The 17,347-nt window shown below is 59.2% G+C and overlaps 2 protein-coding genes across 2 annotated transcripts in view; one reads left to right on the forward strand and one right to left on the reverse strand.

The window, feature by feature from the left end:
• Positions 1-390: 390 nt before the first annotated feature.
• On the forward strand, positions 391-8,835 carry POLR3H (RNA polymerase III subunit H). Its single transcript, XM_044677715.1, has 7 exons — positions 391-476; positions 1,300-1,432; positions 2,840-2,936; positions 6,168-6,254; positions 6,892-6,955; positions 7,420-7,621; positions 8,181-8,835. The coding sequence occupies exons 2-7, from the start codon at positions 1,322-1,324 to the stop codon at positions 8,232-8,234; spliced, it is 615 nt and encodes a 204-aa protein (XP_044533650.1). The 5' UTR covers positions 391-476; positions 1,300-1,321; the 3' UTR covers positions 8,235-8,835.
• Positions 8,836-9,726: 891 nt separating this feature from the next.
• Positions 9,727-17,347, reverse strand: part of ACO2 (aconitase 2) — a 29,016-nt gene continuing 21,395 nt past the window's right edge. Inside the window, exons 4-18 of the mRNA XM_044678151.1 lie at positions 17,250-17,342; positions 16,690-16,848; positions 16,368-16,518; positions 16,034-16,138; positions 15,461-15,552; positions 14,429-14,534; positions 13,822-13,979; positions 13,643-13,716; positions 13,306-13,417; positions 12,550-12,672; positions 12,289-12,444; positions 11,731-11,922; positions 10,481-10,613; positions 10,166-10,287; positions 9,727-10,060 (exon numbers count right to left, since the gene is read on the reverse strand). Coding sequence (XP_044534086.1) covers positions 9,926-10,060; positions 10,166-10,287; positions 10,481-10,613; positions 11,731-11,922; positions 12,289-12,444; positions 12,550-12,672; positions 13,306-13,417; positions 13,643-13,716; positions 13,822-13,979; positions 14,429-14,534; positions 15,461-15,552; positions 16,034-16,138; positions 16,368-16,518; positions 16,690-16,848; positions 17,250-17,342 — 1,911 coding nt within the window. The 3' untranslated portion in view covers positions 9,727-9,925. The remainder of the gene's footprint in view (positions 10,061-10,165; positions 10,288-10,480; positions 10,614-11,730; positions 11,923-12,288; positions 12,445-12,549; positions 12,673-13,305; positions 13,418-13,642; positions 13,717-13,821; positions 13,980-14,428; positions 14,535-15,460; positions 15,553-16,033; positions 16,139-16,367; positions 16,519-16,689; positions 16,849-17,249; positions 17,343-17,347) is intronic.

Genomic DNA, 17,347 nt, shown 5'->3' on the forward strand with positions numbered 1-17,347 from the left:
CTCCGACTCTCCCAGTCCTTACCGGCTAGCTCTGTTCAGATACCGACAATGGCTCCCTTCTGAAGCCTAGCACAGGCCAAGCCCCTAGCGGGGAGCTTAAACACAGCTGAGTGATGGAGGGAGGAGGGAGGAGACGAGGGAGGAGACGCGGGAGGGGCGGGGCCTGAGTGCGGTGGGCGGGGCTCGAGGGGAGGAGGCAGCTGGAGGCGTGGTCTGAGGGTGAGCCCTACGGTAAGGGGGCTTTTGGGGAAAGGGGAGGAGTTCCCTCTCGCTCCCAGACCGCGGGCACAACGGGCAGCGGAAGTTAGGGGGAGGGACCTAGAGGCTAAGGTTGCTCTGATTGGTCTGCTCTCCGGAAGTGAAACGGTTTCCTGGAGACGGTGCATGGAGGCGGTGACGGCGGAAGATCCCTGTCTGGGCGCGTGACGGCTTCGTGCTTGCGTGTTCGCTGTGGTCGCGGGGACCCCTGCCCCAGAGTGAGTGCGGGAAGGCAAGGACGCAGAGCTCCTCTGTCCGAGGCCCGCTCGCGCGTAGGGTACCCCAAGTTCCCCACGTGCCCCATGCCTCCGTTTCCCTGCCTGTAAAGAGAGGCTCGGCAGTCCCCGAGGCCTCCAGGCCGAGAGCCCTGACTTTGACCCCCGTTAGACCTTCCCGGGGCCTGGAGGAGAAGGGGATTGGGCTAGAGTCCTCCGCCCCAGACTCACACTACCTGAGACCTTGGGTTGGTCGGTTTCCCCGGGGTCTCATGATCTGTTATTTCGGTGAGACCCTGAGCCAATCACTCCCTGCCTGGGTCTCAGTTTCCCCATCTGTAAAAGAAGGAGATGGAACCAGATGACCCACGGCTCCCCCTTCCCACCAGCTCGAAGTCCTTGATTTATGGACTCACTGTAAGACCTTGGACCGGACACTCACTTGCCTGACTCTGTTTCCCCATCTGTTAAAGGAGGAAGTTGGCTCAGTTGCACACCCAGATCTCTTTCTGGCTTCTCAAGTCTTGTAGTTTTCTCACCCACAGGTTCCTCCTCCTATTCCTTGCTGCTTCCCCCCAAATCCAGTGCCTTTGAGGGCCTCAGCCTTAGTCAGCCACCCCTCATTCTCGCAAACCCCACAGGACCTTCAGCCCCAGTGCCACTGGTTGCCAAGACCTTGGGTAGACCTCTTCCTCATCTGTGAAATGAGTCGGCTCAGTGGGTCTCTAGCTTCATGAGAGTTGGGGTTCTTAGAGAGTGTGGGGGTGGGGGGGAACAGTCAAGGCAGGCCCATACAAGGTTTTAATTTCCAGCTCCTGTCTTCCAGGGCTTGTGGCCGGGCCTCCAGGATGTTTGTCCTGGTAGAGATGGTGGACACAGTGCGGATCCCCCCATGGCAATTTGAAAGGGAGCTTAATGACTCCATCTCGGAGGAGCTAAACAAGAAGCTAGCCAACAAGGTAAGGGACGGATGGGGACGGCTCTGGCTGTGGCTGTATCCCACCCCACCTTGTCCCCCATCTCAAGGCGGTTTTGTCCCCATAGGATGGAAGCCCCCCCCAAGGGCAGTAACAATTTTAACCAAATTTGGTCTGAACCCCTTCCCTTCTGTCTTAGAATCCATACTGTGTATCGGTTCTTAGATAGGAGAGTGCGAAGGGCTAGGCCATGGCATTAAGTGACTCACCCAGGGTCACGGAGCAAGGAAGAGCCTAAGGCCAGGTTTCAGCAAGTCTTTGTTAAGCGCTTGGTGGGTGCCAGGCAGCATGCTAAGTGCTGGGGATCAGAGAGGGCACAACCCCATCGCTGCCCTCCCAGGGCTCCTGTTTGAGTAAAGGAGACAACACGCATGTAGCTATAAGTACACACGACATACTGGATCCTTATGCTGTAAATGGAAGATGATGGGGGAGGGCAGGGGAGGAAGGGCCTTTCAGACTTGGGGAGAGTTCATGGAAAAGGGTTGGGGTCAGGAGACTGGGAAGGCAGGAAGGGTTTTCTATCTTGGAGGTCATAGGGAGCCCAAGGGTGATCAGGCTTGAGCTTGTGCTGAATCACCCTGGACGCCTGGGTGGTGTGGAGCAGGGGAAGCTGGAGGCAGGAGGCCCAGGGAGAGGTGTGAGTGCTGCAGTGAGAGCAGTGATTGGCACAACACCCCATTCTTGTCTTTGAGGCTGGACATTATGCCTGGCACTTAGTGGGTGCTCGTAAATCTTCTTTGATCCACTGTCAAGTGGGGATGATACTCCCACTTAAGATAGAGGCTTGAGAGCTGGACCAAAGGGTCTATCTCCCCCATTTTTTGGATGAAGAAACTGAGGCCCAGAGGTGGCTTGCCTGGCCCTGGCTTGCCCAGGTAAAAAATATACCACTAGCTGCCTGCATTGTTGCTGTGAACCTTCTTCCACATGCACATTGTGAATCGGTGCTTTATGGCTCAGCCTCTTCCAGGGAAAGCCCCAAGCCCTCTGGCCCCCTCCTCAGGCCTGGGAGGACCAGAGGAGCAGGCTTCCTAGTGGGACTGTGGCTGTGTGGGCCCAGCACCTAAGTGCTTGTTGCTGGACTGACTGATTGTGAGACCCAGAGACCCCGGTGGGGGTGGGGGTGGGGGGTGGGGCGTCGTCTCATCTGCCAAGGGCTGGCAGCAACATGCTGGCTGCTGACGAGTGACTCTTTGGTGCTGGCCCTGGCCCTGAGAGGGTTGTCCTTGGGGGTGCCAGCCCCATGGGACTCCTGCACCCTGGGGGTGGGCAGTGCCAAGGACGCTTCCTGCCTGTTTTCTGCCTGGTGAATCACCGGCCTCAGGCCAAATCCTCCCTGAGCATCAAGGCATGGCGTCGGGCGGCTGACTCCGCGTTTCCCCACAGGTTGTGTACAACATCGGACTTTGCATCTGCCTATATGACATCACCAAATTAGAGGATGCCTACGTGTTCCCAGGGGATGGCGCATCCCATACTAAAGGTGGGTATCCCTAGAGTTGGGTGTTGGGAGGGATCCTGGAAGTCTTGTCCTGTCAGCTGGGGCCAAGGAGGGCAGATGGTCTGTCCATCAAAGCTTTGCCTGTGCCAGGGACGTGACGCAAAGTGGCTCATTCTCCTTTGGGTCACCTCTGATGGTCAGGGAGCCCCCACTGCCCTCCTGTTCTGGACAGCTGGGCTACTTGGGGCTGTTTCTGGAGTCCAAAAGGATGTCCCCTGGGCTGTCTGAGGCCGCTCAGAAGCACTGTAGCTGGGGGCTCAGTCCCTTCCTCTGTCAAATGGGGAGTTTGGACCCATTGATGTCCGAGCTTTTCTCCAGCTCTAGGTAGGGCTGGCATCACATGCCCCCACAGGGCCTCCCTCCAGTCTGGAGTCCAAGCTCCATCTTTCCTCAGCCGATCTTTGACTGCCCCTGCGCTGGGGACTTCTCGTCCTGGCTGGGCACTGTCTCAGGAAGGCTGATCGTCAGAAGCACACACACTGACCAGCCCCAAGTTCAGGGTGTTCCACGATGTACCCTCTCCTTTTATTTTTATTTTTTTAAGCCCATACCTTCTGACTCAGTGCTGTGTATAGGTTCCAAGGCGGAAGAGTGGTCAGGGCTAGGCAGTTGGAGCTTAGTGATTTGCCCAGGTTCACTCAGCTAGGAAGTGTCTGAGGCCAGATTTGAACCCAGGACCTCCTGTGTCCAGGCCTGGCTGTACCCCCTGAGGTACCTGGCTGCCCTGTACTCTCTTTCAGTGAAGAAAGACTGGTAAGCAGAACCAGGTGACACAATGACCTCACATGATCTTGCCATCTGCACTGTCTTGCACCTGCAGGGGGGACCCCACCCCCACCCCACCCCCGTTTCCAGAAGCGGAGAGAGCTGGCTTCCTCTTCTCTTCTCCAGGGCATCAGGCCTTTCCCTGGGGCAAAGCTCCCTGGGCCTTACTTAGTCCTAGCCAGAACTAGCCCAGAGGCCTCTCTGAACTGAAGGGAAAGTGTTTCTTCCTCTCTTGGTGAGTGGCTTCCCTCACTCTCCGCAGGGGGATCTCTGACATTGTGCTGCCCCCCCAGGCCTTGGAGCAGCATCCCTTCTGGTCTGGCCATTAAATCACCCTGCCATGCTGGCCAGACCCACCTCCCTAAGACAGGCCGGGGAAGGGATTTTCATTTTCAGAAGCCCGTGCCTGAGGGCTCTCTGCCCAAGCCAGCCAAGGGTCTGAGTCTGGGGGGTAAGCAGGGGCTAGCTTGGCCCTCGGGAGATGCTCCATCATGTGAGGGGATAGCGGTATAGAGTGGCCCCAATCAGAGGACAGGCATGGCACTGTTACTCTCCTGCACCCCTGGCGCCTCCTGGCCAGGCAGGGAAGTAGCAGGAGGCTGGGATCTGGGATCCGATACCTTGGTTAACTTGGGGAACGGGGCCTTTAATTCCTAAGGTGCCTGCCTTTGTGGAAGGTTCCTGACAGTCCCATATACGGAACCTGTGCTCTGGGGCCTCCCTCCCCCAGCCTCCGCTTTCTCTGCCAGAGGCCAAGCAGCAGAAGCTGGCACAGTGCTGCCACACGCACCAAAGGGCCTTTGATCAGCAGGGCAGGCTTTGAATGCCTCCAAATTCCAGGCTAGGGGAAGCCAGGGGATTTTCCCAGGCCTTGCATCTCATCAGCTCCCGGAAGGTAAATGCTCTCTCCCAAGCAGTCTAGACCTTTGCATTATGGCAGCAGAAAATGCTTCTTGCTTAATGAGGAGGGTCTCTCCCTGCCCCCCACCCTTCCTCCACCTCCTGGGGGGTGCGGGGTGCCCAGTACAGCTCTTTAAAGACTTCTTTGTGATAGCTTTTCCTTCTCTCGCCTTCATTTTTCAAGCCATTTTTCTCCCTTTGTCATCCAGAGAGACATTGCACAGACCAGAATTCAGACAAGGGGGAAGGCCCTTCTGCCAGACTCCCCTGCCAGGGCCTGGGCTTCCAGAGCTGTGCCAGTCATTCAGAAGGAAGACTTCTTTTTAACCTCAGTTCATTTTGAGTTGGTTCTGCCCTGTCCACATCCTAACGGACTTGGGCCTGGAGGAAGGTCCAACTTGACTTTGGTGTGGAGAACCCCAATAGAGGCCTCAGCTACCCCCCCCCCCCCCCCCGGGGCCCCAGGGTCCCGCCAAAGCCTAAAAGCCATCTTGGGAAAGTTTCTTTGAGGTCATCCGGGGTCTGGTGGCTGCGGAGAAAGGTCAGACTCCTGCTTGGTTGCAGGGCACCTGACCAGAGTAATTGGGGGGGGGGGGTTCTAGGGAGCTCATTTCAAATCCAAATAGATCTTGATTCAGGGAAAGGAAGAACTTGTCTGTAGAATGGCCTGAAAATGAAATCATTTGCCTTGTGAGGTAGTGAGTTCCCTGTCACTTTGTGGGGTGTAGATGGGCCTTGGGTTGGGGAAGAGATGGGTTTAGGTGGGGGTTCTTACCCTTTTCAGCTGCATTTGTCACCCTTTGGCTTCCATTTGGGGTATTTAAAAATGATTCTGAGAAGGTGTTGGGATGGAAGAACGCTCACTAGGCAGCCTCCTCCAAGAATCCAGGGGCCGCATTTGCTCTTTGACTCACAGATGGCCTTTACCTGGGCACCTCGAGGGCTGGGGAGCTCCCTCTGCACCAAGGCAACCCATCCCAGATGGGGCCATCTCTGGTGACGAGACGTCCTTCTTTTGGGCCGAAACCTGCCTCTCAGCTCAGTCCTGGGCCTGCTCCCTGGCCCCCTGGAAATACAGGGGATCGTCCCTCCCTCTGCCTGCTCTCATGCCTTCTCCCAGGGTCCTCATGCCTAGAGACTCCGCATGGCCTGAGCGGGTTTCAGTTCAGCTCCCCCGAATCAGAGCAGTTCCAGAGTGAGGCGGGCGGCACACAGCGAGGCCCTGGAGGTCTCTAGGCCTTTCGGTGGGCTCTGCTAGGTGGGATTCTTGTGTCACCCGCAGCAAGAGCCCTCCGAGGTCTCTTCTGGCTCTGAAGTTCTGCAGCAATTTCCCTTTTCTTTGAGGGATGGGGCAGGTCTAACGTGCTCGGGGCTCTCTCCCTGCAGGACGTGGGCCAGAAGCTGGAAGCCTCAGCTAACGGCCCAGCGGAGAGCCCGGCATGCCATGCCCATGGTTTGTCCTTTGTGATGTTGGCCGGGGAGGGACAGCTGGATGGGGGCAGAAGGAATCCTTCAGAGCCCGGGGCAAGGCTGCTTTGTGTCTTTCAGTCCATTTCCGCTATGTGGTGTTCCACCCCTTCTTGGATGAGATCCTGATTGGCGTGATCAAAGGCTGTAGCCCCGATGGGGTCCACGGTAAGCGGCTCCTCGGCCCTCTGGGGGAGAGCTTGGGTTGGGTGGTCATAGTTGGGCCAGACTAGGCCACGGACTGGCCCTGAAAAGCCCTGTGTGAATGCGACGTGTAGACGGGTCTTGTCAGTGTGCCTGCCACAGGCTGATCCGGGGGAGCCCCTCCATAAAGGGGGGGGCCTAGCGGTTTGCCCAGACCTCAGGGGATATGGGTCAGCGGTGTTTGGGGAGGGCAGCCCCAGTGCTGGACTTTGTAACTCTTGGGGCTGGCCTTGCCCAATGCAAGGTTGGACTGTTCAGTGGTTACAACCCAGTGGCAGCAAACTTCCCTTTTTTTTTAAACCTTTATGTGACTTGTCCAGAGCCACAGGGCTAGGAAGTGCCTGAGGCCACATTTGATCTCAGGACCTCCAGTCTCTGGGCAGAGAGCTCTATCCACTGAGCCACCTCTGTCCTAGCCCCATCTTTTTTTTTTAAGTAAAGGAGAAAGAAGTGGATTTGGGGAGTCAGGGCGGGGGTGGGGGCTCATGAGGATGACTCATTCCAGAGCACCAGGCCCCCCCAAGGACCCCGAGCTAGGTGCTGAGACCCGCCTGGAGAGACCTTGATGGGCCCTTCCCAGCTCACCCCCATCCCCTTCCAGTCTCTCTAGGGTTCTTTGATGACATCCTCATCCCTCCAGAGTCCTTGCAACAACCTGCCAAGTTGTATCCTTCCTGATTTCCTGATGTCTGGGGAGGGTGCGGGGCTGTTGGCGCTGCCCGGGGCTGCCACTAGGGGGCAGCATGGCCACAGGCTTGGGAAGGGGCACAGAGCAGCTCCCCAGTGCGGGCTCTAGGCATGCCACCTCTGCATCCCGGAATCACATCAGCTGAGAGCAAATCTCCCTCTTTGTGGGGAGGGATCTCCAGACGAAAGGGTGGAGAAATGATGGTGCCCAGAGCCCTGGGCTGCTCTCCCCGTGACGAGCTGGATGGCAGGAAGCAAAGGGGAAATAAATGCATGCCTCCTGTTTACTGGGCCCAAGAAATGGGGGTGGGACTCCCTGTTCTGGGTGGCTGTTTCCTCTCCTCTAAAGTGAAGGGTTTCAATGGAGAGGACTTTGCCCTTTGGCCCCGGCTCTGGGCTCAGTTCGTGTTGGTTGAGCACCTTAACCCTTGAACCTGATCAGTGATGAGGCTGAGCAAGTGTGGGTTTGGGAATATGAGACCGAAGAAGGAGCCCATGACTTGTACATGGACACGGGGGAGGAGATCCGCTTCCGGGTGGTGGACGAGAGCTTTGTGGACACATCCCCGACGGGGCCGAGTTCTGCTGAGGCCTCCACGTCCAGTGATGAGGCTCCCAAAAAAGAGGCCCCTTATACCCTAGTGGTAAGAGTGTGTGTGTGTGGGGGGAGGCTGGGCATCAGCTCGTGAGCCAGGAGGGGAGGGGCGAGAGTCCAAACCCTAGGAAGGCCCAGGACAGAATGATGTTGGCTCGTCTTCCTCTCCAACATGCCCAGCTCATTCACGTGGGAGCAAAGGGCCTGGCCTGGTATTCTGATCATGTTCTCCCGGGACCTGACAGGCTCCCTGGCTCAGCATGGGGGTGGCAGCTCAGACGGATGGCCACAGCTTCCAAAGAGGGAGAATGGGGTGGGGGGCAGCACCCACCCCAGATATTGCAGCCAAACCAGATTTGAGGAAGGCGGGCCGGCATGGCGTTGTGCCTCCCTGAAAAGGACCCTGTGATTCCCTCAAAGTCTACCTGGTGAGGCCCTTTGAGGCCCAGAGGTCTACCCAGCCTGGTTTGGTCCTAGGCACGAAGGAACTCGCCTCCCCTGACCAAGGCCAGCTGGACGGGGGCTTCCTGAAGAGGGCCCATTCCTCGGAACAGGTTGGAGCAAACTGCAGAGTTGAGGCTCAGTGTCTGTTTTTCCCTCCCTTACAGGGATCCATCAGTGAACCAGGCTTGGGGCTTCTCTCTTGGTGGACCAGCAGCTAATGATGGTCAAGAGGATGTATCTGTGACACCCGTTAGAACGGACAGGCTGGGGTGCTGGCCTCTACTCCCCCAGGAGCCCCTCTTCCCCGCTGCACCTTGGCTTCCTCTTGTCAGGGGAGCTGGGAAACGAGAAGACCCCCGTCCCCTCTGCTCTCCGTTTTGTGGCCCTGGGCTAAGACAGAGCGGGCCTCCCAGAGGGCACAGCACGAGGGTTGCTGTGAGATCTGTGCCCAAGGGCCACAGCCAGGGGAGAGCCCTGGTATTGCTGGGAGCGTTTCTCCAGTCTGGCCTCTACGGGAAAGGCAGTGATCTGGAGGTTGGAAGCCCTTGCTGACTTTGTAACCTTCCTCCCTCCTGGCCTGTTTCCTCTTCATGAGCAGGGCTGCCCTGAACAAGGATCTTCCCAGCTGAGCGACCCGTCCCATGGCCGTCACCATTTGCCTATGTGGGCTTGAGTGGCCGGTCACAAACGCGTGGCAGCAGGGATTTTGGCCTCTTGTGAGGGAATGACGGCTACCGCCTGGGGAGCTCCAGGGGCTCAGACACTTGACGGGCATTTGGGGAGCTGTTGTAACCCCAGAATAAAGTAGCTTTCTTGGCACTAGCATCTGGAGCCCCAGCTTCTTCCCCAGGATGTTTGCAGAGCGCAGGTCCACTGGTGGCCAGGCTTAGACTCAGGCAAAGGGCCCCTCCCTGCCCTCACCCTGCCGTGCCTAAGGGTGTGGGCACCAGGCCCAGAGACTAAAGGTCTGCCTTGGACTTGGGAGCCAGGCGAGGCCAAAGACCAGTAGCAGCCAGGAAGCACCTCTGCTTGGGCATCTTTGCCCAGGGAGGCTCCCTGGCTGACTAGGTTTGGGCTCTGTCCCTGACTTAAGTCAGTAAAATGGGGAGAAGGCCGCTCCAGGCCAAACTTCCTGCACAGAGGAAACTTCCTTCCCAAAGGCCCTTTTGGGCCCCCCTCTTGAGGTCACCTCCAGGGCCCTCACACCCCTTCAGCTCCCTATTGCCTCCTGCCCAGCTTCCAAGCTTGCCTTCTGGCCCACTGGTCCCATCCAGTGCTTCCTTTCTCTCCTGCTTCGCCCTTTGTGCTGTCTGTGGACACCTGGGATGCCCTTCCTTCCTCTCCTCAGGCCTGGGATTCCTACTGGGCCTCAGCATCCCCTCCCAGTGCCCTCTGATGGGCATTGCCGGAATGACTTTGGGGAAGATGTAGGGGAGTCTGGGTGCCAAGGGCGCAGTCCTTGGCCCTCCTGACCCATCCTGGGGGCTCTATGGCCTGCTTCCTTTTCCTCCCACCTAATGGCAGTGAGCTCCCCAGAGAGCATCAGATACCAAGGGCCAGTGAGGGTCACTTTCACCTTCCTGCCTGTGGCAGGATGCAGTGGGACTAGGCGGCCGTGTGCCTAGAGGGGAGGAGGGAGGGCGGGCAGGGGCAGTGGCCAGACCCAACGGGGCTGTGGCGAAGGGGGCAGAGACACACAGTGGCCAAGGAAGCAGTCACCGACTGGAATCTTATTACTTTCTGTCGCAAGAACCAAAACGCTTTCTTTTAAAATCCTCAAAGCCATCGGCGAGACAGTCGGGAGGGAAGCACATCTTCGGATGGAGTCTTGTGTAAAAACGGGCATGGGGGCAGGAGTGTTGGGGAAGGCCGGGATGGACTGGGGCGCAGAGGGCTGGCCGGGAGGGCCTCACTTCTGCAGCTCCTTCATCCGGTTCAGGGCGCTCCCTGCACGGAACCACTCGATCTGCGTCTCGTTGAAGGTGTGGTTCAGCAGGATGGTCTCCTGGTTGCCGTTGGGGTGTTTGATGATGCACTTGAGGGGCTACAGGGGAACAGATGGGACACCGGGCCTCACTTCTCCAGCCCAGGGGCATGGGGTGGGGGAGCCTCCCCGGGGCTGGCCTGGGGGACCCCGTTCCCCCCTTACCTTGCCAGGAGCGAATTCCTTCAGGCCCTGGATGGTCAGTTTGTCCACAGGGTGGATCTTGTTGTAGTCTGCAGGGTCAGCGAATGTCAGGGGCAGCAGACCTTGCTTCTTCAAGTTGGTTTCTGGAGGTCAGAGAAGGAAGGGCCCCAGTGGAGCAGCCTGGGCACAGCAGCTGGCCAGGGCAGAGATGACCCCAAGGCTACCCCTATGGCTGTGGATCTGAAGGAAAAGGAGCTCGGGGACTTTTCCCACGCCAGGATCCAGAGGCCTGGCCATGGAGGGGGGCCTGTCGGGGCAGGGCAGAGAGCGGCTTACCATGGATCCGAGCAAAACTCTTGGTGATGATGGCTCGGCCTCCCAGGTGCCGGGGTTCCAGGGCCGCGTGCTCCCGGCTAGAGCCCTCCCCGTAGTTTTCATCTCCAATCACCACCCACTTGATACCGTTTTTCTGTGCAGGGAGCAAGTGTGGGCTGTGAGGGGCCTGAATGCTTCCCGCCCTGACCTCAGGCTCCCCAAGCCTGAGAGTCCCCAGACTTGAGGCCCAGAGGGTCCCAGGGAGCCAGCTCTTCTGGTGCCAGGAGGTTGGGGCACTGGGGACCAGCCCAGAAAAGATGGGCTGTCAGCATCAGAGAGCTGCCGGCTCCTAGGTTCACACCAGACTTTGTGACCTTGGCAGAGTCCTTTCTCCCCTCTGCCTCAGTTTACTCATCTGCCCAAAGAGGCTACCTGGATGGGCCGAGCTGAGGGAAAAGAACAGTTCCCGCCCCCCCCCTCCCCTCCCCTCCCAAGTGGCCCTCTGAGGTCAGCAGAGCCAGATGAGGCGGCATCACTGGGGAAGGCCCTTGGGGGACAGGGAGAGCTGGGGCAAAAACAAGCCCCAGGGGTGGGACCTCCTGGCCACTTTGAACTGGCACAGGATTTTGGTCCCTGATTCCAGATCTTAGCCTTCCACCTGGGAATCTGAAAGGAAATGATCTGTCCACGGTCACACAGGTGGGAACAGAATCCAAACTCGGGACTCTGCCATTCCCAAGCCAGAGCTTCTCTTCCTCTGGCTCCTACCCACAACGTGCCAGGACCTGTATGCTCTGGGCCCCATGCCCAAAAGATGCACCCTCTCCAGGCTGCTCCCCCACCCAATGCCACTTGCTTGCAGCCCCTGCCAAGAGAACTGGCTTCCAACCCTATGACCCTGGAGCTCCTTCCACCCTAACCCTGCCCATTCTGCTCTTAGGGGCACTTGGGCAGCCAGCTCCGCACCAGGATGACCAAACGACTAAGGCCACACAGTTGGTGAAGACAGGAGATGAGAGCTAAGTCTGGGGGTCCTGGCTTCCAGTCTAACTGTCCTGCCAGGGCAAGAATAATGCAGTGAGAAGGCTTGGGAAGCACTTGGCAGCCCCCTGGTGCCCTCTCTGGCTGGGCCATCTTCCTGTGCCAGGGCCTTCTTTTCTAAATCCCTCCTGAAATGCGGCTTTGGGAACCCTTTCTCCTGTCCTTGTGAGTCCTTTAAGACGCAAAGCCAAAGACCTCCCACTCCTGCTGGCCGGTCCCTGGGGGCCTACCTTGTAATAGCGAGCAGTGTCCGGGACCGGCCCAAACTCCTGGGTCACGGCATTTCGGACTGAGTTGGCTTTGCCATTCTCAATGTTGATGGCGCCGATCAGCAGGTTGTTGGAGATGTTGTCCAGGTGGCCACGGAACTTGAGCCAGGGGCCGGCGGCAGAGATGTGGTCAGTAGTGCACTTTCCCTTGACCTAGGCAGGGGTGGAGAAGCAGAGGTTGGGTGCTCACCAGAAGTTGGCTTCGGGGGGGGCCCTACTCCCTGGGGGAAAGGTCAGAGCTCAGGAGAGCTGGAAGATATGGTGCCGCGGAGTGGGGGAGGATGTGTGCACCACAATAGCCAAGTCCTCCCATTCAGACACGAGGGGTCTAGCTGGAGCCCCAGGGCTCGAGCTCTCGGGTTGGTCCCTGGGGCAGCCCAATCTCAGTGTGGCCATGATCAGGGGGAGGAGAGATGAGCCCCGGGATGGAGGCCAGCCCGCCAGGCCGAGGGACAGACAGCAGGCCAGCACTGGGTGGAAGGATGACACTCCCATCCGCCCAAGCCCCGCTGTGCCCACCTTGATGAGGATCTGGAGGTCCTCCAAGTCTCTGCCGTCCCACTTGTCGAAGGGCTCTAAGAGCTGCAGCCGTTGGCTGGTGGGGCTCACGTCCACTCGCTGGCTGCTGCCATCTTTTGGGGGGTGCTGGTAGGTGTCCTGCCCGGGGTCAAACTCCTGCACAAGGGCCGAGGCCAAGACAAGACATCAGTCTCGAGAGCACGGCCCCCACGGGCTTCCTCCAGGGGCACAGGACGGAACGGGGTGGGGGTGAGCCGTTACCGCTCTCGGAAGCTCGTCGGCATCAGGGGCCTCAAGCTTGAACTTTTTGCCGTCTTTGCCCGTGAGAAAGTCCGTCTCTGGGTTGAATTTGAGGGTGCCGGCGATGGCCAAAGCGGTAACAATCTGAGATGGAGAAAAGCTTGGAGGTGACATCCCCGCCCTGGCTCTCTCTCTCAACCCTTCCCTTCTGTCCTAGACTCAAACTGGGCATTGGAACAGTAAGGGCCAGACGATAGGGGTTAAGGGACTTGGCCAGGGTCACCTAGCAGGAAGGTCTCTGGGCCTGGCTTTCTCCACAGAGACCCACCCCCCCAAGGCTCTATGACAAAAGCCTGGGCTGAGGCAGAGCCCAACCCTGCAGGCCATGACCGTCAGCCCCAGAACCACTGGGAAGAGAGTGGGGCTGCCCAAGGGCTCCAGGCCAGGGGGCCTCACTCGGGAAGCGGGTGCCATGTGCCCGTCATAGCCTCCACAGACAGGCCTGGGGAGGTCATCAAGGAGGCCAGAGGAGATGCCACGGCCACGGCGCCAGCAAAGACTCTGCTTGCTCTCTCTGTCCTTATAAGTCATGTGGGGCTTGGACCACCAGCACGTGGATGGCTGGGCTGGGAGGATCTGAGTGCAAATCTAGCCTTGGACCCTTCCTGGCTGTGGGGCCCCATTTGCTTTGGTTTCCATAACTGAACAATGGGGCTGACTGCAGGGGTCAAACGGGTTACATGAGGCCCCCCCCGCCCATCGCCAAGGGAAGCTCGCCTCTGGGGAGGTGACGAAGGCATGGGTTTCAGGGTTGGCGTCGTTGCGGCCTGTGAAGTTCCGGTTGTAGGAGGTAACGATAGTGTTCTTCTCCCCCTTCTTAATGTCCTTCCTATAGGGGGAGCAGAGGGCAGCAGCAGGGGTCACTCCCAGCTCCCTGACCCCTCTCAGGCCTCCCCCTCCAGCCAGGTCTTTCAGGCACTCGTGCCCCCAGGCCCCCTCAGTCCTCCCCACTCGGGGCCAGCTCCAGGAGGGCTGTTAATGCTGGGCTCTGGCCCAGGGGGTGCTGGGAGTAGCAGCTGGGTCATCTGGTCACTCCTGGGGCTATCCTCCTTACCTGTCCCATTGGCCGATGCAAGGGCCACAGGCGTTGGCCAGGACGACGCCTCCCACGTCACGCAGGATCTGTGCCTGCAGGAGGGAGGGAAGGGAGGGGGTCAGCCGAGGCCTGCCGGGCTCCGGGCTGGCAGCCTGACCCACTCGTGCCCCCACGGCAACTCGGCCGGAGACACTCACGTAGCCGTCCCTCTCGATGGTGGCCCGGATCTGCTCGGAGCCGGGGGTGATGGTGAACTGGGACTTGCACTTGAGGCCGTGGGCGAGGGCCTGCTTGGCCACGGCTGCCGAGCGCCCCATGTCCTCGTAGCTCGAGTTGGTGCAGCTGCCGATCAGTCCTGGAGGATCCGGGAAGGCACGTCAAGAGAACCGAGGCGGCCACGTGCACTCGTGCGGGGCTGGTCCCCGAGCCGGGCACCGACCGCAGAGGTCACTGGAGCTGGGCGGGGCCCAGGGAGGGAGCCGGCCTGGCCACGGCTCTCCCAGGAGGGGCCATTCGCTACGTACGCATGGACAGGGCCAGCGACGGTTCCAGGCTGCCGCCACGACGGCTGTCCGTGCAAACACACATCCCCATCCTCCCTCCGGGCCAGGTCTCTGCTGGGCTTGGGGATCCCTTCCCCGCCGCTAACGGTCACTCTGGCCTGCCCTGAGCCAGGCTGGCCTTGGAGCCTGCCTCTAGCCACCCAAGTGGGGTGTAAGGACGGCCTCCAAAGGCCCTCCCAAACGTGGCACGGCCCCTCCGAGGCAGACTGAGGGTCGGGGCAGCCCTGGGGGCCGAGCTTACCCACGCGGATGTCCAGGGGCCAGCCTTTCTTTTCTGCCACAGCTCCTATATCAGCCACGGGGTGGGCCAGGTCTGGGGTGAAGGGCCCGTTGATGTGAGGTTTCAGCTGTACAAGGGAGAACACTGGTTCGGTCTGAGAGCAGGGGGCTATTCCGGGCAACCGGTATAAAGGGAAAATCCCAGAAGCTTCCTGGAAATGCATCCTGCTGGAGCTGGGGGAAACTGAGGCACAGGGGACAGTGCTCCAAGGCACAGGAAGCGGGTGGTCAGGCTGAACTCAGAGGCTGGACTTAGCCTGAGTCTCTTTCCACTAGAGCCAGAACAGAGGAGCGCAGGCAGGGGTTCACCATGTTTGCTCCCTGTAAGTGATGGCACCAGCCCGATGCCGGGCTGGGCTCAGGCAGGCAGGGATCCAGAGGCTCAATGAGGCCTAGAGGGGGGCAAGGTCACCCTGCTATGGACTAACGAGCACACCTGGAGCTGGAAGCTGGCTTAGACTGCTGGCCTCGGGCTCTCTCAACAGCCTGCCCCAAGAGAGCAGGCCACAGGCTTGAGGCAGGCCCCGAGCTGCCTGGTCCAGACCCCTTGGGGAGCAGCCTCCAAAGGGCAATCGTACTCCCAGGATTCATCAGCCTGAACGAGGGAAGGCCCCGCTGTGTCCCTTTCCCAGTCATTACTGACTCGGCCCCTTCAGATTTGGGGCTGTGCTAGGCAGAAGCACAGGAGATGGGGGGTGATGGGGGGGGGGGTGGCCTCCAACCAATGCGACCTCAGACAAACTGGCCAGGGGCCCGACTACCTCCATAACCTTTACGTAGCAAATTAACTCAGCAGTCCAAGAGGGGAGACCACAAAGGTTTGGCTCAAGAAGCAGCACCGGGCACTGGTCCCTGACACAGGGCACGACAGCTGACCCAGGCCTAGAAAGCCACTGGGCAGCGGCACGTGGGCACCCGCCATGCCCCAGCTCTGGGATGCTGGCCTCAAGCGCGGGCGGCCCCCACCGTGCCCGGGTTCACATTCACCCTTTACCTCGTTGAGGTTAATTTCAATCACTTGGTCATAGTGGCAGCCAGGGTCGGGCACCAAGTGGTCCTTGAATTCTTCGGCCAATTGAGCAATGTCTGAAAAGAGCCAGGGAGGCCGGTCAGCGACCCTGTCCAAATCCCCCGAGGAAACACCTATCAAACTCCCAGAGTGCTCAGGATTGGGGAGGAAGGAACAGACACGGGCCACGGGAAATAGAATAGGGATGGCTGGGCGGTCAGTCTGTCGTGGAGACCCGAAATGGTCCTAGCCCCGCCCCACTGTCCAGACAGAACTCTCATTTCTGACCAGGGACCATGGGGACCACGTGGGCCAGCAGATGCGATACTCTGTCCTGGCAACATCGGGGTGCAGGCAGACTGTTCTCTGTTCTTCAGCACTTCCCCAGCCCTCGGGCCCTCCCAGCTCCAACATTCTGTTTCTCTTTCCACGTAGCCGGGGCAGAGGACGGGAATGCCACCCCCAGGCCCCAGGGTCCTCACGAGGAATCGAGAGGTTCAGGTGCCTATTCCACAGGAAGAAGGAGCAGCATCTCCGCCTCCCTCCTCCTCTCCTTACCAGCCCGGCCAGTCTTGCTCAGATATTTCTTCATCCTGTGGTTGTAGGGGAACACGGAGGTGGTGGCCCCGATTTCTGCACCCATATTACAGATAGTCGCCATGCCTGGAAGGAGAAAGGCGTATGATGGGGCTGAGTACAGAGCGGTACGTTCTACACTGGGCCATGTCCTTGGCTGTGGCTAGGCCCCTGCGGGCTCGAGAGCCGGCCCTTCTCCTTTCCCTGCCTCCTGCCCCATGCCTGACCCACAGCTCCTCTAGGAGTCCTTTACGAGGCTCTCCTACATGACGAGGAGACCCGACTCCAATCCTCAGCTCCATCCACCTCTGCCCACCTGTGCAGGAGATGGAGTCCACACCGGGCCCGTGGTACTCAACAATGGCCCCAGTGCCACCCTTCACGGTCAGGATGCCCGCCACCTTCAGAATCACGTCTTTGGGGGAGGACCAGCCAGACAGGGAGCCTGTCAGCTTCACACCAATCACCTGAGCAGGAACCAAGAAGGCAAGGCATGAGGGAGGGCAGAAAGACTTTGAGGAACAAGGCTGGGACAACTAGAAAGCACCCAGGAACCCCAGAGAGGGGAAGGAATCCTGTCTCAATGGACACCTGCCAGCTGCCACCATCCGAAGGCCCGAGCCTCCCTCCTGACTCACCTTGGGGCACTTCAGCTCCCAGGGGATGCCTGCCATGACATCCACTGCATCAGCTCCGCCAACACCAATGCAGATGCCCCCTAGGCCGCCCCCATTCGGGGTGTGGGAGTCTGTTCCAATCAGCAGGACCCCCGGGTATGAGTAGTTCTCAAGGATGATCTGCAAAGGGTGTTAAGGACCAGAACCTGAGACGCTGAGCATGCAGGTGGAGGAGGCGAGGAGTCTGGGAAATCAGGCAAGAAAGTGGCCTCCCCCAACCCTGGCTAGCCCAGGCCAGGCCTTTTATGGATTTCACTGGTCCCACCGACGACTGCGGAGCATCACCAAGTTTGCAAACATCCATATGGAGCTGCAGAACAGCTTGTGAAGAAGGACTGCCGGTGGCGTTAGCCCCATTTTACAGATGGGGAAACGTCAGCTGGCAAGGTAACCAATGTACCTATGAAGAGGATGCCAGGAAGGGAAGCTGAGGCCAAAGGGAGGTCACCTTGGAGAAGCTTTACCACAATCCTGCCTGCCCTGCCCACCCTTCCCTCCGACATCCCTCTCCCCCTCTTCACCTGGTGAATGATTCCGGAACCTGGTTTCCAGAAGCCCACTCCATACTTGGCACCTGCTGTTGCCAGGAAGTTATAGACCTCCTGGTTAATGTCCTGTT

The sequence above is a fragment of the Gracilinanus agilis genome, chromosome 5 (genome assembly GCF_016433145.1).
Source record: "Gracilinanus agilis isolate LMUSP501 chromosome 5, AgileGrace, whole genome shotgun sequence".
Classification (NCBI taxonomy): domain Eukaryota; kingdom Metazoa; phylum Chordata; class Mammalia; order Didelphimorphia; family Didelphidae; genus Gracilinanus; species Gracilinanus agilis.